Source organism: Sorex araneus, chromosome 3, assembly GCF_027595985.1.
Source record: "Sorex araneus isolate mSorAra2 chromosome 3, mSorAra2.pri, whole genome shotgun sequence".
Lineage (NCBI taxonomy): Eukaryota > Metazoa > Chordata > Mammalia > Eulipotyphla > Soricidae > Sorex > Sorex araneus.
This window is the reverse complement of record NC_073304.1, coordinates 204,816,250-204,844,128: the sequence shown is the minus strand read 5'-3', so window position 1 is coordinate 204,844,128 and position 27,879 is coordinate 204,816,250. Positions and strand designations below refer to the sequence as shown.

Here is a 27,879-nt window from a genome sequence, read left to right as displayed (position 1 = left end):
TGAGAATACTAAAGCATAATGGAGGTTTGGATACTTAAATCATTTTACTATCTATATTTGTTATTCTCTGGTTACCTTGGAAAGGAAGTAGTTCTTAATTACTTGGAAGAAAAAGGATGTTTGAATTTGGATTCAGTTTTTCTTTCTTTCTCTACACCTAGGAAACTGGGAAGAACTGGTGAAGTACTTGCAGATGGCCCGTAAGAAGGCTCGAGAATCCTATGTGGAGACAGAATTGATATTTGCACTGGCCAAAACAAACCGCCTTGCAGAGTTAGAAGAATTCATCAATGGGCCAAATAATGCTCATATCCAGCAAGTGAGTGTAAAAATTAGTTGAGCAATTTCTTTGGTTTAATAGATTCAGCATTTTACAACTGAGCATTTCCAAGGAAAAACCTTTGAGAATAAACACTATTTCTTAGTATTAAATTGAGCTGAGTTTGGAAAGAGGACTGAGTTTAGCTTAATACCTTACTAAATATAGAATGTCTTTTTTCCAGGTTGGAGACCGTTGTTATGATGAAAAAATGTATGATGCTGCTAAGTTATTATACAATAATGTTTCCAATTTTGGACGCTTGGCATCTACCCTGGTTCACCTGGGTGAATATCAGGCAGCTGTTGATGGAGCTAGGAAAGCTAATAGTACACGAACATGGAAAGAGGTAATCTATATACCAAGTTGAAAAATTATGTGTTACTTAAAAATGCTTTCTGATCCAGTTAATAGAATTAGCTAGCCATGTTTACATTTCAGTTCACATATTGAAATGTTTTATATTGTAGGTCTGCTTTGCTTGTGTAGATGGAAAAGAGTTTCGTCTTGCTCAGATGTGTGGACTTCATATTGTAGTACATGCAGATGAATTGGAAGAACTCATCAACTACTATCAGGTAAAATGAAGAGTCTTTTTTATTAACTGTTTTCTTTTGCCCCAGACATTCTTCTGTTTAATTGCATATTTCTCTCATTTAGGATCGTGGATATTTTGAAGAACTTATTACCATGTTGGAAGCAGCATTGGGACTTGAGCGTGCACACATGGGAATGTTTACCGAATTAGCTATTTTATATTCTAAATTCAAGCCACAGAAAATGAGAGAGCATCTGGAACTGTTCTGGTCAAGAGTGAATATTCCTAAGGTAATCAATTTGTAACATTAGTAAGGCAACTCTAGCTTGAGGTAATGTTTTTTTAAAAAAACAAATTTGTAATGCTATCAGATAAAATTAGAGATCAGGGTATAAAGCAGTTTCTTAAATCTTTCTTATGCAGGTGCTAAGAGCTGCAGAACAAGCTCATCTCTGGGCAGAATTGGTGTTTTTGTATGACAAATATGAAGAGTATGATAATGCCATCATTACTATGATGAATCATCCAACTGATGCATGGAAAGAAGGACAGTTCAAAGATATCATTACCAAGGTGTGTGTCTTCTTCAGAAGGGAAAGGCCTTAAGAGGAGAAAATTCTTTAGGAAATAACTGGTTTATACAAGGATGTTTCCCGTTTTAGGTTGCCAATGTGGAACTATACTACAGGGCAATACAGTTCTACTTAGAATTCAAGCCTCTTTTGTTAAATGATTTGCTGATGGTGCTGTCTCCACGGTTGGACCATACTCGTGCAGTCAATTATTTCAGCAAGGTAATCATTTTAAGTCAAAAGTTCATACCAAGGAGCTAAGACATTTCTTGGATAATTTTTATCCGTGGAACTTCAAGGATGTATTAACAAACTCTCTGTGTTAAAGGTTAAACAGCTACCATTGGTGAAACCATACTTGCGTTCAGTTCAGAATCACAACAACAAATCTGTGAATGAATCACTGAACAACCTCTTTATTACAGAAGAAGACTATCAGGTAACACTGGCTTATTCCAAAAACTTTGCTTGTGACTGAGTTGTAAAGTTAATTGTGTTCTTTTTTTGGGGGGGTCACACTGAGCAACCAGGAGTGTAATTACTCCTGGCGGTGCTAGGGGGAACATATGGGATGCCGGGGATCAAACCCCGGTCGGCTGCGTGCAAGGCGGATGCCCCCCCAATGTACTATCACTCTGATGCTCATAAAGTTGATTTTTAAAAATTTTATCACCAGTGTTTATAAGATCAGACCTAGGTAGATTAAGAACTTGGTTTGGGAACACATGCTCAATATGGCTAATGTTTAGCCTGTCCTGGTTATTACAGAATCAGAACACTGAGAAGATTATCAGTGAAATTGATGTTTTTGCAGCAAAAAACAATAAAAGGTGCATTATCCTTTAGGATTATAAACTGGTACCTATATGCTTTGCATTTGATTTAGTGAGGATTTCAGGATTGATAGTACCTCCCAGATTAAGTACCAAATTGCAAAATTTTGCTTAGAATTTGTCTTTTGAAAAATTCTTTACTAAAAACAGTCCTTCATCCATAAACATTAGATTATCTTAGAAAGCCTTTGATCTCTTTATTTACAAAACTTAATTAGTTGGTATTAACTACTCCTTGCTTTTCTTGCCTAATACAATATTACTTTTCTCTAGTGAAGGATTTCCCCAAAGCAGTCTAAGAGTTAAGGTTAAACTAGTTGCCTTTTTTCCTTTCTCTTATTGTAAATATTTTCTTTCAGTCTTGAGTCTTGCTAACAAATATAACTGAGTATTATGTTGATTTGTATCAGGGGATTCCCAGGGCATAAAATCTAACTTCCAAATACTAAATTCTTCCAAAATTAAAATTATTCATGCTAATCCTTTGTACTGAGAACTTTGAAGAAAATTACACCTTTAGAAACTTTTTCATAGGTATCTTGAGGATTTTATTATTGTACACAGCTAGATAGAAGAACTTTGATGCTTGTTCAGGAAATTACTTTCTGGATTTATGCTTCAATTTAGGTTGTCAGATCCTACAATAATGGCTCATTGGTCAAGAAGGTGGAATGTAAATTTTAAATAAAACATTGATTTGGTGTTTTGATGACTTTTAAAGGCTCTGCGAACATCAATAGATGCTTACGACAACTTTGACAACATCTCGCTTGCTCAGCGTTTGGAAAAACATGAGCTCATTGAATTCAGAAGAATTGCTGCTTATCTCTTCAAAGGCAACAATCGCTGGAAACAGAGTGTAGAACTGTGCAAGAAAGATAGCCTGTATAAGGTGGATAAAATTGGTTGGGACGGGGTCATTAAACCCAGTACTTGCATGTTTGTTAACCCTAAACATATATTACATAGGCATACTAGAAGGGATTGTGGTCCCTAATGCATTACTTTTTTAACTGTGATAATTGCCTTTAAGTTCCAGTTGAGTCAGTTTCTTGATTCTAGGGATATTGTATGCTTACATGAAATTTCTGTTTACAAAATAGTGCTTTATCCTGTCTTTGCTTTTCAAATTTTTAATTAAATTTTAGAGCAGGGAGATTTAACATTTTCCCCTATTTTTTTACTTGGCTTATCAATTCTCAGTACATTTGAGTTAATGTTTTGACATTCCTTTCCCTTGAATAGGATGCAATGCAGTATGCCTCTGAATCGAAAGACACTGAATTGGCTGAAGAACTACTACAGTGGTTTTTGCAGGAAGAAAAAAGAGAATGCTTCGGAGCTTGTCTCTTTACCTGTTACGATCTTTTAAGGCCAGATGTCGTCTTGGAAACTGCCTGGAGGCACAATATCATGGATTTTGCAATGCCCTATTTCATCCAGGTCATGAAGGAATATTTGACAAAGGTAATGGGATCTCTGTGTATATTCAATGTTAATTTTCTTGAGGATATGTAAAATTCCAGGTGCAGACTTATCTTTTGCAAATGTTTTTTTTCTTAAGTAGATCGTAAATTTAGTTGATCATAAAAATTCATGTTCTTCAGGAATTTTAATATTTAACAGATAACACTAAATAGAAAGGTAACTTAGATGTAACTTATCAGAGTGACTAACCTCAGTGTATTTCTGAGGGCGAATGGTATTCTATAGTGTTGTTTTTTAAAAAAAATTTAAAAAAATATTTAATAATAAAATTTCAAAATAGCATCTTGATAAAATTAGGTTGTATAACTCAAAATCCATAGGTAATAATCGATACCCTTTAATTTGATTAGTTCCTAGTATGTTTCCCTTGGGGAAGCTAATCTTTGTTCTTAACATCCTTTTAAGTCTTTATAGTATTTTGATAGGTTAACCCCTAATTCAAAAATAGCAGAGGGGACAGAGATGTGGCTCAGTGTGGTAGAGCACATGCCTCATAAGTGAGGCACCCTGGGTTCAACCTTGAGTGTTGGCCCAGATTTGATCCCTGGCACCCAGGCCCTCAGCATTGCCAGGCATGATCCCTTTAAAAATTTATATATATACATATATATGTATATGTGTGTGTATGTATGATTAATAACCACATTTCTTAAAAGCATATAAACTAGGTTATAATCATCTTATAAAATTACCTATTCATCTCAGTGTCTGTCCCTTTTTGATACTAGATTATTTATTTACTCACCCTATTCCTAACAGTTACTAGCTTTTTTTGCTGTGGAACATTTTTGAATGAAAATTTATTGTATCGAAGCAAAACATGCTTATAAAAATCAGAGTTTCATATCTGATCTCTAGCATGCCTAAATAAAGGGGGGGACTTTACTAACAACCCCCAGCATATTAAATGTTTCCATAGTTTACATCTAATTAGATATCTACATTGCGTTTGATAATTTTTTTTTTAGGAATTAGCATTTTGTGTATACCAACAGCTTTAAAGCACAGTGTAAGAGAAAAAAAGATTGCTTGATTTTAGCCATAAGTGAGAAAAGAGAATAGCTTTTCTTAATGCATAATGCCAATTTGTAAAACCTGGCTCTAAGCTTCTGTTAACCAAAGTGCTGTAAATTTTACTAGCGATAAAACTGCTTTCTTTCACACTGACTAGCATAAATTCTTCTGCAATAAGCTCTGAAATAAAAAACAAAATTCTAAATTTTGCTTTCAGTATGCCCTTTATTTTCACTTTTCTCATACCTTTTTTAGTGGTTAGATGTTTCTTCCCTAAACCTTTGTTGCTGATTCTACCTTTTTATGCTCAATATGGAATTTGATTTTTTTTCTAAGCTGCACCTTCTGAATTCCTTTGCAGGTTGATGCAATAAAGGAAAAGGTGAAAGTTGATTCTTTTCCATCTTTAAGTCTGGAGGACTAAGTCTAAGGAATTTGCATGATTTTTTTCCCCTTCCTTTTCTACACTGCTGCTGCTGCTTTTTCCCCAAATAAATTTTCACTAAAGCCTCTGCAAGTCCCTTGAAACATAACTATATTAGAGCTGTAGGACATTAGTAGATGTTTGCTACTAATCGGCTAATAGGCTTTAGGAAGGGCAGGAGGCTAATCAGTAGTTGGTTCACAGTCTCTTAAATATATTATAAACTGAGCATGGTGAGTTTCATATTAATTCCAAAGTTTCAGGAAATTTCTCTTCCCTGTCAGAGTATCTAGACCATCATAGGATTTTCTTAATACTCTGAGTAAACTAAAACAGCCTCTGGTCTTGTTTTGTGAGCTTGCCTAACAGTTGTAATATGTATAATATATATATAAATTATACCTTAAAAGGCGTTGGGGGGATTTTTGGTATTGAAGGACTGTGATCCAGTTTCTGATCTCTTGATTCTTACTAATTTTTTGCTGAAAGTAGATACAAGAGATACTAGCTGCTTCCGAAGAGACTTTCCTCATGTTTCTCCAGGTGTCCAGTTCTTATGGTGCTAGTCCATTTGCAAGAGGAATCAAAACTTTTTCAATCGTGATAGTAGCTTGTTACAGCTGTTGCTATGCAACATGGATTATTTCCGTATACAACCCGCTATTAACCTCTTTCTGTAATAAGACACATCTTTGAAGCTACTGAAAATTCGCCCTCTTAGTCATTTGTTGACTTGTCCAAGGTCGAATTTAGGCACCTTTTGGTTGCTACTTCCTCCATTGGCTTGTCTCCATCTTAATGTAAATGAAACAAATATGCCTGGTATTGAATTGCTGTAAGGAAAAAGAGTGGGAAAGTAAAGAATAGTTGAAACAAATTTAAAAGAATTTGTATGGGGGACAGTGCCTTGGAATTATGTTGAACCAAATTGGAGTCACCATTGGAACTTAAGGCAAACCTGAGTAAAATGCATTGTGTGTGAGGCCCTTCAGCAGCTAGTAAGCTAGGCAGTTAGCGTGTGTGTGAAAAACAGGTAATTGAACTGCAGTGTTATGCGTTGTTTTAAATCAAGCATGTACAACAGTCATTGCAATTACATCATACTACTTTTGAAACTCTGAAAGCATTGCTGTGGGCTGTGTGTGTTTCTTGAGAGCCTGTATAGCAACAGTCATCTTCAGATCTCACTTCTTGCTTCAGTACTTTTGCCTTTTTTTCATGCACACATACACCAAAATAACTGACTGCATGTTAACTTTTCCTCTGCAGCATATTGCAGTCTTTGTGGAAAAGCCTTTTACATTTTAGTGACTTTCAGTAGTATAGATGGAACTGAACTCAGTGACATGATTACTTGTTTTTCTTTTTAAATCCAAGGATCAGAAACTTTTGTTACAGCTCTTAACAAAAGCTTGTGTTCATAAAAGCCTTCTCTGCCTTTTTTTGCAATCAAATTTGGGTCTGTGGAAATAAAAATTGGATGTTGCTGTGCCAGAGGCTGTCCCATTATATAGAAAAATTTTTTTAACATTTTTGCTTAGCTTGATGCCACTTATTCAGAGTTCCTTATGTTTTTGTGCTTTCCCCGTCCCCATTCCCAGAGCTACCTTTATCTATGCCGAGGCATTGTGATACTGTTCTTTAAGTCTTCATTGTGCTCTCTAATAGGACTTATATGTTTAACACCTGACTCAGACATTAACTTTAAAATAAGTGTCCACTTTATTTTCCTTGAAAGTCAGTAAATGTATAATGGGTTTTTTTTTTTTAAGTTCCCTCCAAGTTCTAAATATACACCCTTCCATGAATTTTTGTTTTTAATTACCTCCTTTAAGCTTACTCTCTGGAGACTGTTGTAGGGTAGGAAATCCCACCTGATCTTCGATGGCATAGTTTGTGTCATCTAAGGTCTATAGCTATAACTTTTGCTTTCAGTTTGGGTGCTGAATTATGGCTATTTCTCATGGTGCTTTTTATTCCATAGTAGTTTTTAATTTGATAATGAGGTAAATTTGTAAACACAAATTGAAGCTGTAAAATTAGAAAATAGGGCTGGATTAAAATAGTTCAGTGGATTGAGTAAGGAGGTCTTATTCTGTTCCTGCCACTGCATGGTCCCCCAGCAAAGAGCCGCTAAGCTCGGCCAGTGTGGCCTAAAAAAAACAGAGTGAAAAGAAAAAAATTATAAAGCAGACTAACCACTTTTTTCTTTTTCGGATCGGGGTTATTCAGGGGTTACTCCTGGCTGTGCACTCAGGAATTATTCCTGATGGTGCTCGGAGACCATATGGGATGCCAGGATCGACCCGAGTTGGCCACTTGCAAGGCAAAAATGCCCTATTCGTTGTACTATCCCTCTGGCCCCAAACTAGCAACTTTTTTCTGAAGGTGTCTATTGTTTACCTCAGCTTAATTCTCTCCAATTTTGTTCCCTGACAAATTTGGATGGATCAGATCCAGATTTATTATATTTAATATGAAATAAGATAAGTATTAAGTGTTGTCCTAACCTTAATGGTCAGTGTGAAGATCACAGTATCATAAGTAGCTTTGACAAGGGGCTATTAAAAATCTTTTTAGAAAAATCTTTATGGGGCTGGATGTGTAGTGCAGATCTTTATATATTTTTCACTGAAATCACCATATCCTTTTTTTTTGTAGGGTTCCTCCCCACCCCCTAGCATTTTTGTCCTCTTAAAGCTGTGGTAAACATTTATAAAGTTTCTTTTTGCCCCACCAGCATTTCACTCAGCACAGTATGAAAACTACCAGTTGTGGATAACTTTGAGATTTGAAGTTTTAGTTTTACTTCTACTTACAGCTTTCCTTGAAAGATGGGCTTTTTAATATAGTTATGGAAAGACACAGTTAAAAAGGCAAGTGGGAACTATATTGTGGAGATTCCCTAACTTGATTATCCTAGGGTTACTTCTTCCCAACACTACACAGAAATACCTCTCAGAATCAAATCCTAAGTCCTAGAAGTGATGTTGAAAAATATTCTTGATGAATATCTCAGTCATATTAAAGTCAAGGAACTTTAAGGGCAAGTAAAATGGGATGCTAGGGTCATAAACTAATGAGTGGAAGGGAAGATATGGATATGTATATAAATATTTTCCACAAATACGTTTATAGTATTATTTCTGTCTGATGCTATCAACTTTTACTTAGAATAGCTAACATATAGTAGCCACTTCTGTGATTTATCTAAATACAACAAAAAAATTCTTCAAAGAAATTGGAGATAACAAATTCCTAAAAAAATTAAAATTAGAACTTCTAAGAAAATGAGACATTAGAACATGCATCCTATCGTTACTTTAAAATAGAGGATCCCAAACTTATTTGCCCTCTTTTCAAAGGGGAAAAACCATTCAGCACCGCCTTGGAAATCTTTCTTCTAGTGAACAAAGTAGCCCCTTCCCCTTCTTAATAGTGGTACTACCCATTCAGGGAAACAGTGCTTAAAAATACCAACTATTGAGACATTTGAGTCTTGAATTAATTTCAAGTCCACGCATGGAACCAGTCTCTATAGAAGCTGTGCACTTGCTATCAGTTGGCAAAACATGGCTTATTTAGAATGCTTGTCTGGTCATTAGACTCATTTCACTTTTTTGAATACTTTTGGGAGGGAAGTCTTGCCAGGTCATGAGTTCATTATTATCTTAGAGTTTAAATTTCATTTTAAATAAGTGGTTTCTTTCTTGTAACCCCCTCCCTCAGGCTGACTGCATCCTAGCATGCCCAGTTTTAGCCTGGCGTGAGCTTCTATGGCATTTATAAATCCCTCCTTCCTGAGGGTTTATAATGACAATGCTGAAAGCCACCTGACTGAAGTATGGACATTGCCATTTGAAGGGGCCTGAGAATGTTCTTTCTAGTCTGTTTTATTTCAACAAAATTTAACATACTAAGGCTTTTCCACTTTCTGCCATAAACCTAGGTTTTTAATATTTTTGAGGTGCTAATTAACATTACTTATTTTTCTCTAGGTGGATAAATTAGATGCTTCAGAATCACTGAGAAAAGAAGAAGAACAGGCTACAGAGACGCAACCTATTGTTTATGGTAATGTCTCTTTCCGATCTCTCAGAAATATGTTTCATTTTTATAGACTACTCCAGAATAAAAATATAAAGTACTTGCTTATTTAAGAAATATTTCTTAACTACTTTAAGTTTTAGAGGAGACATAAATGTAATTCACTAAGCTAACCTTAATATAAAAACAATTTGAATGTTACTGGAAAGTATAATCTGATTTTTTTTTTTTATAGACTGGTCACTGAGTACTTATTCATAAAATACTGTGACAAAACTATTAATGAATTTAATTTTTAGAAGTACAGAGGATCAGAAACTTTGGCAAGATTGCCTTAAGGCTCATTAAAAATGTATCTTTAAAATTTTCCTCTGGGATAGAGAACTGGTTAGTTTCCATTTGAAAACTTTCCAGAGCTAGAGGCTTATGCAAATACTTAAGACAATTAAATTTTTCTTACACATACATGTCTGATTTTTTTTTTTTTTTTTTTTTTTTGCTTTTTTGGGTCACACCCAGCAATGCTCAGGGGTTACTCCTGGCTTTGCACTCAGGAATTACTCTTGGCGGTGCTCAGGGGACCATATGGGATGCCGGGGATCGAACCCGGGTTGGCTGCGTGCAAGGCAAACGCCCTACCCGCTGTGCTATCGCTCCGGCCCCATGTCTGAATTATTTTTGCTGAATTATTTTCACTCTTGATAAACAGCTTCATTTAAACCATTTGAAGGGTATAGATTATACCACTGTAACCATGTATTCTTTGATGGTGGGTATAAATAAGATTATGACCTTTGTAGCTCAGCCTAAATAACGTACAAATCCGTTAGATAATCCTTTTAGATAAAATGGATTTTAGGAATTTAGGTGACAGGGTAGGTAGGCAATGCTGGAGAAGATATGTATACTCTTAAAGATGAAGGTAAGATGTTTGACATGTATAATAGGAAACAGTGGGAAGAAAAATAAGGTAGATACAATAATTTTAAAGCATCTGCATATTTTAGGATACCTTCAGAGTATCTTTTATGTATCTGTGTAACTTTTGGGCTTCACCCAGCAGTGCTCAGGAAGCTTATTCCTGGCTGGGCTTGGGGCACCATATGTGGTGCTAGGGATCAAACCTGGGCCAGTTATGTGCAAAGCAAACACCCTACCCGCCATACTGTCACTGGTCTCAATCTTCATGGTATTTTTTTTTTTAATTGACACTTATTAGAGATGTGTAAGGGGAAAGAGAAGTTCATGTTAGAGAAAGAACACAGGCTTCTTCAGTGTGGAAACAAGGAAGCAAAGAAACATCAAGGAAGATAATGTTTGAGGGAGAACATGGGCTTGAAAAGCAAGCTCAGGGTATTTCTATTTTAAACTCATAGTCTCTGTGGATGGTCAGTGACTATTTAAACTTCAAAAGATTGTGAACATACTTTGGAAGAAGTATGTCCTAATGTATTTCATTCCTAATGTATATTTGTGTATTTCTATTTTTTTTTATTGCTTTCTTGAAATCTTAACATTTAAAGCTGTTGGGTTTAAAGCTGTTTATTAAAGTTGTTTCCCTGTTCTAATAATAATGTCATAAAAATGTGCAATGATGTGGTGACAGGCTTGATATCAGGTGCCTTGCCCAATTGTGTTAAGCATGCATCAGCTTATTATTCTTTGGGAGGCTGGGGGTATATCTAGTGATGTTCAGGGTTATTCTTATTTCAGTGCACTCAGAAAATTTCTTCTGATGGTGCTCAGGGAACCATAATGGGATACCAGTGATTGAATTTGGGTCATCCATGTGCAACGCAATGCCCAACCCATTGTACTGTTGCTCCTGCCCCTGCTTATTGTTTTAAATACTGTGAAGCAACATAGTTAATGTGATCATTTGGCCCTATACTGTTTATTGGATATTTTAGATAGGGACCTTCTTTTTCACATGCACTTGGCATGGGAAGATTTAATATTTTTGAATGTCTAAGGTAGGGAAGTGCGTATGTTGACTTTCATGTCAAAATTGTTAAGTACTCTCCTCCCAAACTCATTTTAAGATGTGATTATGTTGCTAGAGATATTAAGAATTGTAGTCTTACAATATTAACAGTTTATTCCACCTCCTTTTCATTGTCTTCTTTAGGTCAGCCCCAATTGATGCTGACAGCAGGACCCAGTGTTGCAGTCCCTCCCCAGGCACCTTTTGGCTATGGTTATACTGCACCGCCCTATGGGCAGCCACAGCCTGGCTTTGGGTACAGCATGTGAGATGGAAGCGATCCTGAGTGTCCTATTTTCGTACTGAAATATCGTCTCTACCTGCTTCTCAGTTTATAACGGGGGAAACCAGGCACATGTTCTTGTAACCTTTATTTCATGAAGGACTTCTTTTTGTTTCTCACTATAAACTTGGATCACCTATATGTTAAAAGCTTATTTCACATTCCGCGTCATTTTAGAATTTATTTTCAAAGGGGAATTAGTTTCAATGTTTTATTCACAGGCTTTGTTTCTTTCCCCCTTCATTCTTTGAAGAACTGCTTAATATTCAATCTGTCGTGAAGAACCTGATTTGCACTCTGTAGTGTTTAAAGAAAAACTCTCTACTATTGAATCTCTTAAATTTAGTGTATGTAAACAGCTTACAGTATGTATTGTCTAAATGCATTTAAATCTTTTATTCAAAGAAAAGCTAAAGTGAAAATATTGGAATGTGACCATGCAAGACTGTCAATGCCAGCAAAGACAACACTAATCAGCATCTCCTACACTGGATTGCAGTGCTCTCCAAATTATTTGAAGAATGCATTACAGACAACTTGCCTGACTTATAAACGAGCATAAAGGCCCTCTAACCTATGCAGGTTTTCTCATTACGCATATAGAAAATGCTAGTGTGTTTTTGCTCACTTCATCTGTAACAGGTGCCCTTATGTTGTGCTGTATCCTGTGCTTTTTCTGTGGGACCATTCCATTCAGGAACAAAGAGCACCATGATTCCAATCTGTGTGTATTTACTAACCCTTCCCTGAGGTTTGTGTATGTTGGATATTGTGGTGTTTTAGATCACTGAGTGTACAGAAAAGAGAATTCAAACAAAATATGGCTGTTCTTCAGTTTTGTTTGTGGAATTTGAAATTACTCAAATTTAAAATAAATTACTGGACTGTGGAAATAATATGTAGAATGGCAGTTTTAATGAGCTACCTCTCAAACTTAAGCCAGAGAAACCAGCTCTCCCTCTTTTTTCCCTCCTCTTTTATTCTCTTTGGAACCAGGCTTTTAGTAGTTTCAAATTGGTAGTAGAGTTGCAGATGGCACAAGAACAGAAATGGAAGTGATGATTGGGACATGTGGAAACAAGGCAGTTTTATAAGCTGTAGTACCTTCCTGTAAGTAGAAGCATTAGTCTATAAAAAACTGATTGGTGTGGTACATCCTAATTTTGACTACATCTATCATTTTAACCAAGTGGCACATCAGGTTTTTATCTAAGCATTTCACTTAATTTAGCACCCATGGTCTATTGATTTAATTGAAAAGTGTAAAGGCACGTAGTTAATATGATGTTCCTCCACACGAATTGTGGAAGCCCCAAAATATGGGTAGGTTAATGTGATTTTAAAAAAAACCACACAGGTATTTGAATCCAACTATTAGGGGAGTACAGGGGTGGGAGAGTGAGCTGTGTTCCCGTGCAGTGCTATTTGTCTAGGTGTCACTTCAGCAATACTCAGACCAGTTATGTGGACCAGAGGTGGTCACCAGGACTACAATCAGCAGTGCCCCAAGATTGTGCAGTGATTGAATTCAGGGCCTCATGCCTGCCTGCCATGCATTTTTAGCCTTTTGCATTAACTCCCTAGCCCCTGAATCACTTCTTCAGTTCACTTGACTGTCACATATACTCAATAGTGGGAGTCATCCTGTCCAGGCAAATGATTATAACATCCACCGAAGAATTTTTAAAACTTAGAATTCTTGTTTCTCTGTCCATCTTCTTTAAACAGAGTTCAGTATTTCTTGGAAAGTTCCTTTTTGTTTCCCATAGAACATTTTTGCTGTTAAAACCATGTTTTTACTTTGTTTCTGTGGCACCTCTGACCCCCTTCTTCGACTTTATCAAAATTGAGGGAAAACATGCTACAGAACAAAGGCCCAGGTAGGGGTAGTTTGGGAAAAGCCCTACTATAACCGCAACTTTGTGAAAATAGGTCATTGTGCGTTCTCCATCTTAGGGACCCTGAAATCTCAATCCAAGGTGAGTCCTCAGATCCCCCCCGCCCCCCCCCCCCCCCCCCCGCAGAAGCCTGTGAACTATCTTAGACACATAACTCTCAAACCCCCATCTCTTTCCATATTTCTCTAAAACTATTTTACTTCAAAACAAATTGAAGGAGAAAAGGAATTACTGGTCCCCTAGAGTTCACTCTCTAACAATGAAAGGCTTCTTTTCCTGAGAAAGGGAAATGTCTGCCATAGAGGATAGAGGCGGGGGACACTGGTGGTGGAAAATGTACACTGGTGGAGGGATGGGTGTTCAATCATATGACTGAAACTCAAACATGAAAGTTTCATAAGTATATCTCACTGTGATTCAATAAAAAGAAAGCCTTCTCTTCCCATCCCAAATAAAGTCAAAATACTTTGGAATGCACCAGATGTCTTTAAATATTTCACAAAATATTTATAGTTAGAGGTCATTTATGATCAATTTTTTACTGCTTCCTTGATTAAAAAAGATTATTAAGTGGAAAAAAAAATGGAGAAGTTGCTACACCAAACAGCTCTGGGGTCCCTCTCAGCAGTGCTCAGGGAACCACATGGTGCCAGGGATCAAACTCTGGTCTCTAGCATGCACAGCATGTGCTTGTGTCTTTTGAGTTAGCTCCCAGTTAGCTCAGATAACTCCTGTTATCTGAGTACAGTTCATTGAAGAGTTCAGTGCCTATTTACACAGGTAGGTGCCTATGACAAGGGTGAGCAGTTTCACTGTGACTTTTGTGTCATCAGGGAAAGTGATGAAAAAAGTTTTACATAAATGTTTGGGCCACCTGAAAGTGTCTTTTTAGAGACCTGTAGAGTAAGTGTACTTAAGAGAGCCATGTCTATAGAGTAATAGTTAAGTAGAGGTGCAGTAGAAACAATTGAGGGCTGAGGGCCGGGGCAGTTGCTCAAAGGGGAACCCACAGTTCAATTCCTGGTGCCCTGTGATAGACTAGCACTGCCCAGTGTGTTCCCCTCCTCAGAAAAAGAAATCGATATGTTTTCAGAATTTGTATGCTACATATCCTAGTAATTATGCCATTACAGTAACTTGTATCACCCACAAGTAGACCATCCTGTTGGAAATGCACTTGAACTTGGAGCTTTCAGTCTCTAAGGTAACCCTCCAAATTTACCAGAGGAAGAAATGTACATTTAGGATTGAGCCCGTTACTTGCTATTGCATCACATTTGAGTTGAGTATAAACATTCTGTTTAGAAACTTGCTATTGTGGCCTCATTCAGTTAGCTTCTGCTGGCACATGTCAATGTGATATTGACCAAATATTAATGCTTTTAAGTGTTGTTCAAGTATTTCTTAGCATTCTGCCTTGATTCCATTGCCAACTAATGCTGTTGATGTTAACTCTAGAGAAATTGTAGCCACTTAACATGTACTTGTTAAGATGATTTTCCCTGGTATCGTAATATTAGAGAAATAGTGGGTTTAAATTCATTTATTTTGGGTTGGGGTTGTAAGGCCACACCCTGCTATGCTCAAGGCTTATTCCTGGCTCTGCTCAGGGTACAGGCAGTGCTTGGGGGACCATATGTGGTACATGTCGGCTGTGTACAAGGCAAGCACTTCTTAGTTTTTTATTTTTGGGTCACACCTGATGGTGCTCAGGGCATACTCCTGGCTCTGCCTGCATTCAGTAATCACTCCTGGAGGGCTTAAGGGACCATATGGGATGCCAAGGATCAAAACTGGGTCAGCCACATGCAAGGCAAGTGCCCTGCCACTTAACTATCTCTCTACCCCCAAGGAAAGTTGCTTTTGATTGCTATGGCTCTAGCCCAGAAATACTAAAATTTAAAATTCTACCAGGAAATTGTCAGCGGCCAGTAAAGCCACTGTGTGATACAATTATTATCATAAATTGACTTGATTTTGTTTTGATAATTTCTTTTGCCTTATATCAAAACAATGTGAAGTAAATTTATGCCTGCTAAAGGGGTGGGCTGGGATGGTGGGTAGGAAATTGGGGACACATTGGTGGAGTGAAGATCACTGTGGTGGTGGGACTGATGTAACAATGCCTGAAACAACTGTACTATAAAAAAACTTGGCAAATCACAGTGTTTGAATTTTTAAAGAAATTTTTAATATCACTAGGGGCCAGAGCATTACTGTAGCACTTATCTCGCACACAGCCAATACAGATTCAGTCTCCACTCTACCCCATAGGGTCTTCCAAATACTGCTAGGAGTGATGCCTCAGTACAGAACTAGAGCACCTCTATATATGGCCCCCAAACTAAAAATAAAAATACAACAGTAATAAGAATCCACAGTAATGATTACTAAGTGATCACTGTAACAATATCATGTTAAGCATATGCAAATCTAAAGGAAAAAGAGAAGACATAAATTGAATTTTCTAGTTCCTAAAGTTCTAGGTAAAGAAACAATGGGATGTTGGAATGATGAATACATTCACTTCACAATTATAATAAATTCTTAAATAAGCTCCATTACCACCTTCAAGATCCACACAAATAGCAGAATTAACACTGCTGAGAAACTTTGGCCAGTTTGAGTCAGGGAAACTGAACATGAGACCCTACACAGATGAGTAAATTGTTATAAAATCTCAGTTTTGAGACAAGTCAGGTTAGATTCTTAGTCACTACACTATTTGTGAATAGATACATAATGATCTGTTGATAAAGTAGGTTATCATTCATCTAAGAAGTCACTGTCACTGTCATCCCGTTGCTCATCGATTTTCTCGAGCAGACACCAGTAATGTCTCCATTGTAAGACTTGTTACTGTTTTTGGCATATTGAATATGCCACAGGTAGCTTGCCGGGCTCTGCTGTGGGGGCAAAATACTCTCGGTAGCTTGCTGGGCTCTGACAGGGTCAGCCACATGCAAGGTAAATGCCCAACCCACTGGGCTGTCACTCCAGCCCAACCCAAGAGAATGTAAGAAGTAATAGGGAAATTACCTGCATGCAATGGGATTAAGGTTCAATTGTGGACCCTCAGTGGGATAGCAACATAACCTTGGAAAGAATAAGCTATTAACATACAAAGCAATTTTCTCAGCACCTTTCACTTCAATCATGTAGCCAACATTTTTTAAAATCCCAAAATATCTGTGCAAGTACACAAGGAAGTATAATTACAGATTTTCAACACAAAAATACACAAACTGGAAGAAACTGCTTTTATTGTTAGAAATTGACAGCATTTGGTGGTAAAACCATCAACATAAAATTTCATCTAGTAAAGTTTCAGGTGGCCTGTGACTTTGTCAATTAGGTCTGCTGGTCCTGGGCCAATTCCCAGGACAGTTTGCGAGCCTGGTGCAATTTGAGTGCGTCCAGCATCTTGGATTAAACTTACAGTCAGTCCCAGCACTTTTGCATGTGTTAACAACTCTACCAATGTTTCTTCATCGGGAGCTTTGACTACCACTTTGGGTTGGCCACAGTATTCCCACTGTTTGAGCAATTCAGGGTTTCTCCTTTGAATTTGCTTGTAGGCAGAAACAGCAGCATGAGAGCACTGTGCAGCCACTTTCCCTTTTCCCATCTTTAAGTCATTTCGAACCACAAGAATCATTTTATATTCTCCACCCTCTCCTAAGACGCTGGCTTCAGTTCCAGTCTGTCTCTCTGTCTCATTCACAGGAGTTTTAGGGATCATTCCAAAGCGTACACGGAGGCCCCAACCCAGGAACATGCCACACGCAACTCCAGCAGCCAGACTGAGTGCACTTGGTTGAGCCAAGTACTCCATGACCAAGGATTTGGAGAGCATCTTAAAGGAAAAAACAAAGTTATCACTATTTTGCAGTGAAAATACAAGCATATTAGATTAAAAAAAAAAAACACTTGGAAATAGTATATAAGAGTCATTTTCCTGTTGTTTTTCTTTTTTTTGAGGGGGGGGTTGGAGTTTGGGTTACACAGTAGCACCCTGGAGCTATTCCCTGTTTGGGGCCACTCCTGGCATTGCTGGGGGCCATGCAGTAAGAGGAACTGAACTGCCCTCCTGCTTGCAAACCATCAATCCCACTGAGTTCTCTCCAATTCAGAAGTCTTATTTTAAAACTATAAGAAGCCATGTGTGGAAATAAAACAGTATTTGGACCTACTTACACATTCACTATTTTTTTCTTCTCACTGAAAAAAGCAAGAATACAAGTAAAACTAACTGTTTAGGTCATTTTGAATCTCAATATGAAGAATCTCTGGTTCACAGTCAATAAAAATAAGTCTAGATTGAATAAAACTGAAACTAAGTTCCTTACTCTGCCCTTCATGTCAGCCTGGTGGAGAAGGCAATCATCTATCTTACTAAAGTTATAAAGAAACAGACTATTATTCAGTACTTTTCTGGATCATAGCAGTGGGTCCCAACTGGGACAGTACTCAAGTTCCTGAATGCCACCACAATGGGCCTGGGTAAAGTCCAATACTGACACTAGACCTAAACACAGAAAGCTACGTCTTAAAAGTGAAGACTGTTCTAAGGGACATTATCGTAGGGGAAACTTGAATTTAGAACCCAACTTTATTTTACGTATGAGTACCAAGTATTTTTTTGCAGTTTAAAGATACACTAAATTTACCCTAAGTATAATTTTAAAGCAATGAATATTTTCTTTTTGCTTTTTTGGGTCACACCTGGCAATGCACAGGGGTCACTCCTGGCTCTACACTCAGGAATCACCCCATGCGGTGCTCAGGAGACCATACGGGAAGCTGGGAATCGAACCCGGGTCAGCCGCGTGCAAGGCAAATGCCCTACCCGCTGTGCTATCACTCCAGCCCCAAAGCAATAAATATCTAATTTATGAAATCTTGTATCAGCAAAGTTGTCTACAGTATTTGAATTACTACTGAAAACACCTCTATCAGTTTACATTGGATTCATAATGCTATCATGCATAGGCACAAATATTGGTATTTTCTCTGAATCAAAGGTGTATTTAATAAAATAGGTGAGGAGGGCCGGAGAGAGAGCACAGCAGGTAGGATGCCTGCATTTCATGCTGTGACCCAGGTTTGGTGCCTGGCACCTCAAAAGGTCTCCAGAGGAGTGGTCGCCGAGCAGGGCCAACTGGGAAAGCCCCAGATGTGTCAAATGACCTTAGAGCAGTCTACAACAGCTGATAGATGGAGGGAAACAGCAAAGAATAAGCAAAAATAAAGGGCAGGATCTAGTTCACAGAAGGCCTTGCACAGCATAAAATGGATGGAGTTTAAGAACAATAGGAAACTGCTACAGAGAAGTTATTTTTGGTTTTTTAAAAAAATCAGCTAAAGGGCCAGAGAGATAGTACAGCAGGCAAGGGAAGTTCCCTTGAATACAGCTGAACTAGGTTCAACACGTGGCACCCCACGGGGTTCCCCAAGCCCTGCCAGGAGTAATCCCTGAGCAAAGAGCCAGGAGTAAGCCCTGAGCACTGGTGGATGTGCACCCCCCGGCCCCCCAAAAAAATCAGCTATGGTTTTTGTTTTGTTTGGTTTTGGGCAGTGTGGGCTAGAAATACAGACAGGAAGCTTTAACGTATAATTGAGGCTATTGAAGTGCAAAAAGCAGATGAGGAAACTAGAAATAGTATGTAAGGGCAGGGATATAATAGAATCCTAAAGTGACTAGGATTCAAAGGAGAGTGAAATGGAAAGCCAGAAATAAAAGTATCATATCTGCAAAGTATCAGAGCACCTGGTACTAGTCCTTTTCCACCAGTACTTAACTTGGAGAGGTGTACTGACAGTATTTTATGGCCCTGGAAGCGCTTATCACCAGAAAAAAAGCATTAAATTCTTTGTGGATGGCACAGCAGTTTGAGCCACAGTAAAAGGTATCCCTGGTTCTATGCTCAAAGTGGCCCCTGGTTGTACTCAAGGACCATATGCAAGGATGGAACAGGGTCAGCCACATGCATGGTAGGTAGGAAGCTTATCCCCTATATCTTTAAATTCTTATTAAAACCCATGTTATCTACCTCACAACACATCTCTTTACTATATAGTGCTTACATACCAGTAATAATCTAATAATACTTCTAATAATCTAATAATACTTCAAATAGAAGGAACATTCATGTTAAAAAAAAAAGTCTGCCAACCCCTATGTTAAGAATTAGAAAGATTCTCTGCACAGATTTCTCCATTGCAACATAACCATACCTTTACCAGATCTAGGCCTGTCAGGAGAAAGAAGCATGCAGAGATCCTACTATGTGCTGAATAATATATGAAACTCTTTACTCCCATTATTGTTGGCATGAAGTTAAAAGTCTGTTCTTACTAGCCTCATTTTAAAGATGGAGGGAAGGTAAGGGAAGCTGCTTATCCACAGTGATAGTAAACAGTAAAAAATGATATACCCATCTAAAAGGTCATCACAGAAAACCTCTCAACATTATCAAAAACCCAAGTCACCAGAACAGGAAACAGAAGTTCCAGAAATGACCAAGCCTGAAAACATTGTATATCAAAACCCCAATGATAAATAACGTTATAATTCATTCTGCTTTAAGAAAATAAATGGGGGGAGGGGAGAAAAAAAATCAAGCTGTGAATATTAAAAAAGAAAATTACCAAGTCTGTTTTCCTGCCTCATATTTCATAAAGTCTCTAAGTTTCAAATGTTAAAATTAACATAATATTTTTATTCTTCAAGACATTCTAATCTCAGGGCAAGAGCAATAATAATGCAGGTAAGGCAGTTACCTAGCATGCAGCAGACCCAGGTTCAATCCCAGGTGCCCCATATGATCCCCTGAGCACACAGCCAGGAGTAAATCCTAAGCACTGATGGTTGTGAAACACGACCCCCCCCAACCCAACAACAAAACAAAGCCAAAAAAAGGTTTTATCTCAAATAGCCCAAATAGATCATCATCTTAATTCTGTCAAAACCCTGTTTCACCAGTGCTCTTGATCACTTTACCTCCTAAATCATGTCTTACTGCATCAATCTTTTGAGCATAAACTTTCTGAAATTTTTGACACTTAAATCACTGTTTCAGGGCCAGAGCCTTGGCCGATCCAAGTGGTATCAATCCCTGGTATCCCATATGGTTCCCCCAGCACCACCAGGAGTAACCCCTGAGCATTTCTGGGTGCAACCCAAAAAGAAAAAAAAAATCACTGTTTCATCTTTTCTCATTTTGGGCCCACACCTGGCAGTGTTCAGGGATCACAACTACAGGGGCTGAGGGGGCATCTGAGGGCAACCCGATCAGCCACACCAAGTAAGCACCTTACCTACTATATACTCCACCACCCCTTTTTCTTTTCTTTACCTCTATAGGTCTTCAATTATTTACCTCCTTTATTCACTCAATTGAAATTGCTATGGAATTGGAATTAGACATTTGCTAATTGCCAAAACCTCCAGAGTTTTCTGCACCACAGACTCTTCTTTAAACTTTCTTCCCTGACCTCCCTGCAACAACCTGAAGATGCTGTTGTACTTAGGCCCAGAGATACACAGGCTGGGAAATATACTCGGGCTCATTGATACCTCCCTGTCCCCCAGCAATTCTTTATTAAAAATTTTAGTTAGGGGGCCTGAGTGAAAGTATAGTGGGTAGGGTGCTTGCCTTACACACCACCTGACTGGGTTCAATCCCCCCATCCCATATGTCCTGGGAGCCCTGCCAGGAGTCATCCCTGAATGCAGAGCCAGAAAAAGATCTGAGCACAGCCAGCTCTGGCCTCAAAACCAAATAAATAAACAAATATTTTATATTTTATTTAATGATAATTTAACTCATGTTCACAATAGTGTTAATGTTTATTGCTTTCATTAACCCAACTTTCAATCATTTTACTTCTCTGGTAGTTTTTGTCCCAGTCTATTTTCATTGCTCTCTGATGTATTTCTCCAGCTTACAGTTGGCCCTCTTTTCAATTTCTATCTACATTGTACCATAGTCATTGGCCAAAAAAGAATCATTTAAATTTTAATTGAAACCAACTGACAGGTCAATTCTTGCACTGCACTTTGCCACATTTCAGGTGCTCAACAGCTAAACAAACTAAAGTGATCAACTGGGCCACTCTATAAGGGAGACAGACAGCATTTCCTGCACTGCCAGAAAGCTCTACGAACTGTGTCTGTGTATATATACTTTCCATTCAATCAATGAACCTGGAAATAAAGCACTAAAAAAAAAAAAAAAAAAAAAAGATCAAGTTCCCTACTTCATGAGACTAACATCTAGAGGCCAGGCTGATGGCTCAAAGCGCCGGAGCTAGGAGCTCGAGTCCGAGCGATAGGACGGATGGGAGGGCGTTTGCCTTGCACATGGCCGACCGGGGGTTCAATCCCTGGCATCCCATATGGTTCCCCCCAGCACCGCCAGGAGCAATACCTGATGCAGAGCCAGGAGTAACCCCAGAGCATCACCGGATGTGGCCAAAAAAAAAAAAACAAAAACAAACAAAAAAGCTCCGGGGGTGGGGAGGTGGGGGAGGGGAAAGACCCCATACAAGCTGCTGACCGCCACCTTCTCGCGAGACCCCCAGCCACCTCCTCTCCTGCCAAGGGCTGCCTTGCCCAGCCCCTCCCAACGACCAAAAGGGGCCGGAAATTATTTTCGATTTTTTTCTCCACCGACCCACACAAACCCACACAATGCCCTTCACCCGAGCAGGCGTGGTTTCAAAGAAGCCGCCTCGGCAAGCCTTTCCCAGGCCCTCGTCATCTTTAATTACTGACTCGGCGCGGCGGTGCATCGCCGGCGGGGCCGGGGGTGGAGGACTAAACACCCCTCGAGCCGCCGGCTCTGGAGGAAAACACCCACCGAGATCAAACACACCGAAACCTCTCTTCCCCTCCCGGGAGCTCAGCGGGCGCCAAAGCGCTCCTCAACAGGAGGCGCGGGAGCCGTTGGCACAGCCGGGCTGGAGGATTTTCCCCCAAGAACTCGAAACATCGGGTCCTTCCCAGCCCAGAAGCTTGGTCCCTTCTTCCAAAGGAGACCGGCAGAACCGGAACCGTGGCTCCCGCGGCTCCCGGGTGCAGGCAGTTTAGGAAGCTGAAGATGAAAGGCGGCAGGTGGGGGGCAGAGAATGAGGGCAGGAGAAACACCGCGACTGCAGAGCGAAGGGGACCATCCCTCGCCTTTGCCGGGCAGGCGCGCACCTACCTAAACCACCGCTCCCTGAAGGCTCGCGCGCGCTTGGAGCGTTGCTCACGATGGAGCTGCGAACTCGCGTCTACCGCGCGAGTTACCTCTTCCGGGGTTCCGGGACAACAAGTTCCGGATCAAGCACCGCCCAGCGCACAGTCAATCAATCATTGTTCCGGTGGCTCCGCCCTCGGCATCCGAACCGAGCGTGAACGGTAATCCCGCGAAGCCCAGCCGGAAAAAAAAAGAAAAAAAAAGAGCAGGAACGTTTCTCTTTAAGTGGCAGTCTCCCGAGGGGGCGGGGGGAAAACGCGGACCGGAAGTGACGCGCGAGTTCCGGTGAGCCGGAGCCCAGTGGCTGGTGTGAGAGTCGGTCGGGAGACGCTTCCAGGATCTGGAGATCCAGAGAAGCCGGAGTCAGAGCGGGTAGGTAAACGACCTCGGGGGACTGGGAATGGGGATCCCGAGATTTTCCTCGGAGCCTGACTTCCTGAGCTTTTCCCCACGGAGACGTGCCGCTCGAGGGCGGAGTGGTTTTGACTTCAGGTAGAGCGTTAGGGCACCGCTGACGCGGGATGTGTCTGTATCTTGGCAAGAGCCCGGTTATTTGGGACACGTCTCAGGGCTGGACCATCGTGCACTGAACCCGTCACGTTGGGCGCCCGACCATTCACTGTCACTGTCGTGGACGAGGAAGGGGGTGGTGGGTTTTTGTAGCTTACCCATTCCATGCTCCCTCGGTGTCTCGGACCTCGGGGTAAACCGGGAAGGTCTTCCCTGCTCATGACCAAGCTGTTTCTCAGCACCTGTTTTCGGTGCTTGCCTTTCCCAGCCACCTGCGCTTGATGCTAAACGTATGCTTCCCCTAAACAACCCTGGCGTGCCAGTGCCATCCAAAGCGTTGGTAGCCACGGGAGTGGGGCCTTTGCTCCACTTGCTGAAGACCACAGTCGCTGCTCTCCCTTCTCTCGTGGAGAATAGGATTTTCCAAATCCCTTTTCCAAATCCCTGACCCCTTCAGCCTGTTATTTCATTATAGTGGGATTATTTGCAATAAATCAAAAGTTTTCTTACTCTCTAAAATTATCGAAGCCAGGTATGACTTTTTCCCACTACTCAAGTGACCTCTAGTAGATTTTTCACTGTTGTATTTCATTTTCTGGTGCTTCATAACTTCATGCAAAAATTCATTTATACACACAGACACACATATGTCTATAAATGACTAATTTTTCAGTTCATTATTTTCTCTGTATTTAGTGTCTGTTAGTTCCCTTTGGGGCTTGTGCAAAATTTTATCATTTGCACTAATGCTTTGGAGAAGCTTGCACAAGTATTTCTAGTGTTTTAATGAGAATTCAGTGTTCCTGCTGCTACCTATTGTATTTAGCTCTAAATTTAGTTGTGTATTTCTATTGTAGACGATGAGAACTAGAAACTATTTGAAGAGCAGGGGTGGGTTGGGCAACACTGAGCTGTGCACAGGACTTGCTCCTGGCTTTGTGCTCAGGGATCTCTCCTGACATTACTGGGGCCAGCTGTGTGCAAGGCATGCACCTTAACCCCTGAATGATTTCTTATCCCTTGGAAGCTTACTTACGGCTAAGTTTTTAGGCAGTTTAGATTTTATGGAACTTGGCAGAGGGATGGTATTACCTAAATGCAAGTAATTTGTGTAGGTGTGAAATGACTACAGCAGAAATCTTTTTTACTTCATTGCATGTATTACTTGAAAACTGGTACTTTTCTATTTTCTTCAGGGATATATTCTATTGAATATAGCCAATCAGTACATTTAATTGCTGTGACTCACATTCCAAAATGAAGTAACCATTTTCCAAAATACTTAATAAATGGTTAATGCCTTTTAGCAGTTTCCTATCTATAGTTTAATCAGTTGGTTTAATTTACACATTGTTCCATTCTGAGTTAGATGAAAGTTTCACACTTGTCTTTGAACCCAAATCACAAGATTTTTGAGATGTGGAATGATATTTCTGGATTTATCGTTTCAACTAGTAAATATCCTTATTGAATTCATAATTTCAAATGTGATCATCTATGTATGTATGTGTATATGTATTTGTTGTTGCTACTTGTTCATTTCAGTTACCCGTGGACTGGTTACCCAATTCTTCTCAATTTTTCATCTCACTCCTGCCTTTGACTTGAATTGAACCTTGAACATGAAGGCATGTGCTCTACCACTGACCGATATCCTCAGCCTTGAATTTCAGAATCATAAAGAACATTAAACTTTAAAATTATAAAAGCTGGTTGAATGAAGTCTAGGCTTCAAAACATATTGAGTGAAGCTTATAGGGTTCCCAACCTTCTGAAATGGTATAGATTATATTGATAAAAATACACTTACAAAAAAGAAAAATTCATTTACATTGCCTCATAGAATTGTCACAATTATAGGTAGATAGTAAACATGAAATCACTAAACCATTGTGGTATTGTCATTCTACTCTGCGATCTGGAACTATATTAGTGCAAATTACATCTGGAACTATATTAGTGCAAATTTTACATCATTTCAAAATTTGATATTTATATTAAGGATATTGTTTATCTGAAAATATTTTCAAACTTTCCAGAGATGATCTTTGTCCTACTTTTGAACATAATAAAAGCTTGCCCAAGAAGAGTATGATACTGTGATCCATTAAATTAGTCACCTGGTTAATAAGTAGGTAAATAAGATGAGTATAATTTGCATTTGTGAACTTAAATGTGATTTTTTTCCCCCTTGGTCACTTAAGTTCCAAATATAACACGTTGGTGGTGGTGAAGGTGCAGTAACATACATCAAACCATTAATGTTAATGCTATTGTACTTCGTTACCTAAACTACAATACTTTATTTTTTCCTCACTAAAATTTCCAAATACAGAGGAGCTGTAGGTTTTGGTACTTACATATAGTAGACTAAAGTTAGAAGTAATCTTACTTGCTTATGTTAAGAAGAAACTTCATGGGTTCACTTCTAATATTTAGAATTAGAAGGAACTTCTGTGATGATATAAATTATTTTAACAGAGGAAATTCGGGCCCAGAAATATTAGTTACCTCCCTAGCTCATATGGATTAGGTGATATCATCAGAATTAACTTCAACTAAAGTCCCCAGTAATTCCTTCTGGTTTTGTTTTGGTTTTTTTGCAGTGCTGGGGGTGAAACCCAGGGATTAACAGGCAAGGCAAGCTCCTTACTGCTGAGCTACATCCCTGGCCTCTGTTGTTTCTTTTTTATTTGTTTGGCAATAATCCTTAGGGTTTACTCCTGGCTCTGTGCTTAGAGGACATACTTGGCAATGCTTGGGGGACCGTTTGGGGCCAGGGATGGAACCTGGGTCAGCTATGCAGAGCATTAAATGCCCTACCCAACGTACTGTCTCTCCAGTGCCTGCCTCTGTTCTTTCTGTTTTATGCTAAGGCTGTGTTCAGATGTTTTCATGATTTGATATTTTCTGCTTTGCATGAAAATATATTAAATGTGTAAATGTATTAGAGTGATCACTCTGTTGTATATGTGTTTTCCCGTTGAGCTGATTTAGTCTCGCTAATTAGGAAAACAGAAATATTGTGGTTGGCAAAAATTATAGAAGAATGGCATTAGAAGAGGAAAAATTTAGTTCTCTTCTTCAGCACAGTGAATTCATGCTCCATTACTCTCAGATATGGCGGTGTCACCTTTCTGGCAAGTGGAAAAGACAGAGGATCTTTGTAACACATGTCTCTACTGAGTGAATGTTGCTAGTGAGTAGGAGGAAGCTGCATTAATTTCTTAGCTCATGCTAAAATTTTTTCCAGCTTTATAATTTTATAATCTTTATATTATTCATTAATCTATAGTTATTCATTTCTGGATAAATAATGACAGTAGAAGAGTTCTTTGTCTTTGGGAACACTCTTTGATTCTGTTGATTTCTGAGTGATTAGTTCGGGCCTGGAGTAAGGCCCGAACAGCGGGTAAGGCGTTTGCCTTGTTCGCGGCTGGCCCAGGTTCAGTCCTTGGCATCCTATATGGTCCCCCAGCACCAGTAGGAGTGATTCCTGAGTGCAGAGCCAGGAGTAACCCCTGTGCATCACTGGGTGTGACCTAAAAGCCCCACCCCACCAAACCCCCAAAAAAGAGTGATTATCTTCTCCTCTTTCTTGGCTGTTACAGTGCTAGGTACTTTTTACATTTTGGTTTTTGTTTAAAGTTCTTTTAGTTTTTGTGTTCTCCTTATCTGGAAATGGATTCCAGATTAGAGAATTCTAACCCCGGAAACAAACCGGATAGATAATAGTGATAGCTTGATTGTTGTTGGTTGATAATCTGCTTTTATAAAGACTTGCAAAATTTTGGGAGATGAATTTTAAAGTTATTGCATCAAGAAACTTATTGGGGGTGCAGAAAAGGAAAGCAGTTTTGTGTAAAAGCTTCATGTAAAACTCATTTTAAAAATATTATGCCCCTTGAAGGAAATTTCTTTTGGTTTTTAAAAAATTTTTTAAATTTAATCATCGTGAGATACACAGTTACAAAGTTGTTCATGATTGGGTTTCGGTCATAGGATGTTTTAGTATTCATCTCTTCATCAGTGTACATTTCCCACCACCAGTGTCCCCAGATTCCTTCCTGCCACCACCCCTATCCTCCTGCCCCAGACACTTCTCTTTCTCCCTTTCTCCCTTTCTCCCTTTCTCTCTCTCTCTCTCTCTCTCTCTCTCTCTCTCTCTCTCTCACTCTCTCTCTCTCTCTCTCTCTCTCTCTCTCTCTCTCTCTCTCTCTCTCTCTCTCTCTCTCTCCCTCCCTCCCTCCCTCCCTCCCTCCCTCCCTCCCCCCACCTTTCCCTCTTACCTCCCTCTTACCTCCACCACCCGTCCTTTTTGGGCATTATGGTTTGCAATTCATGTACTAGCAGGTTATAATGTATATTTCTTTACCTACTTTCAGCACTCAATTCTTGTCAAGAGTGGCACTTCCAACTATCACTGACATAGTGGTCCCTTCTCTATCCTAACTGCCCCCTCTATTTGTGGCAAGCTCCTGACAGTTGACCAGTCCTCCTGGCCTCCTTGAAGGAAATTTGAACCGGAGATCTCTTTTTGTGTCAGATAAAAAGTGATACTTAAAGCTTAAGGCATTTTTAAATGAAGCAAGTACCCATTACTCACTAAGTAATCCTATCCCTGCTGGTCTAACTATAATTGCTAAAGAGTTTGTCAGCATTCTTCAGTAGTTTATTATGATGTCTTCTTCTTTTGAGGTTCTTTAATATGTAATAATTTTGAT

At 39.3% G+C, this 27,879-nt stretch overlaps 3 protein-coding genes and 1 non-coding gene across 5 annotated transcripts in view; 2 read left to right on the top strand and 2 right to left on the bottom strand.

Moving 5' to 3' along the window:
• CLTC (clathrin heavy chain) overlaps positions 1–12,398 on the top strand; it is a 68,198-nt gene extending 55,800 nt beyond the window's left edge. The window contains exons 22-33 of one of the 2 annotated variants that reach the window (XM_055131934.1): positions 162–319; positions 504–668; positions 790–897; positions 980–1,147; positions 1,281–1,430; positions 1,520–1,651; positions 1,758–1,868; positions 2,984–3,154; positions 3,508–3,729; positions 5,126–5,146; positions 9,187–9,262; positions 11,364–12,398. In XM_055131934.1, coding sequence (XP_054987909.1) covers positions 162–319; positions 504–668; positions 790–897; positions 980–1,147; positions 1,281–1,430; positions 1,520–1,651; positions 1,758–1,868; positions 2,984–3,154; positions 3,508–3,729; positions 5,126–5,146; positions 9,187–9,262; positions 11,364–11,488 — 1,607 coding nt within the window. In that variant the 3' untranslated portion in view covers positions 11,489–12,398. The remainder of the gene's footprint in view (positions 1–161; positions 320–503; positions 669–789; positions 898–979; positions 1,148–1,280; positions 1,431–1,519; positions 1,652–1,757; positions 1,869–2,983; positions 3,155–3,507; positions 3,730–5,125; positions 5,147–9,186; positions 9,263–11,363) is intronic. The other variant, XM_004608617.3, reaches the window with a different exon arrangement.
• On the bottom strand, positions 2,094–2,223 carry LOC129403931 (small nucleolar RNA SNORA72). Its single transcript, XR_008629567.1, has one exon. It is a non-coding gene; the product is annotated as a small nucleolar RNA SNORA72 (small nucleolar RNA).
• On the bottom strand, positions 11,363–22,747 carry PTRH2 (peptidyl-tRNA hydrolase 2). Its single transcript, XM_004608616.2, has 2 exons — positions 22,610–22,747; positions 11,363–17,256 (listed from the first exon to the last, which is right to left on the bottom strand). The coding sequence occupies exon 2, from the start codon at positions 17,254–17,256 to the stop codon at positions 16,717–16,719; it is 540 nt and encodes a 179-aa protein (XP_004608673.1). The 5' UTR covers positions 22,610–22,747; the 3' UTR covers positions 11,363–16,716.
• Positions 22,748–22,863: 116 nt separating this feature from the next.
• Positions 22,864–27,879, top strand: part of VMP1 (vacuole membrane protein 1) — a 118,809-nt gene continuing 113,793 nt past the window's right edge. The window contains exon 1 of the mRNA XM_004608614.3: positions 22,864–23,017. The gene's annotated coding sequence lies outside the window, so the exon portion shown is untranslated. The remainder of the gene's footprint in view (positions 23,018–27,879) is intronic.

Coding starts and splice junctions, on each gene's coding strand:
- PTRH2 (XM_004608616.2), bottom strand. CDS start 17,256: ATGCTCTCCAAATCCTTGGTCATGGAGTACTTGGCTCAACCAAGTGCA.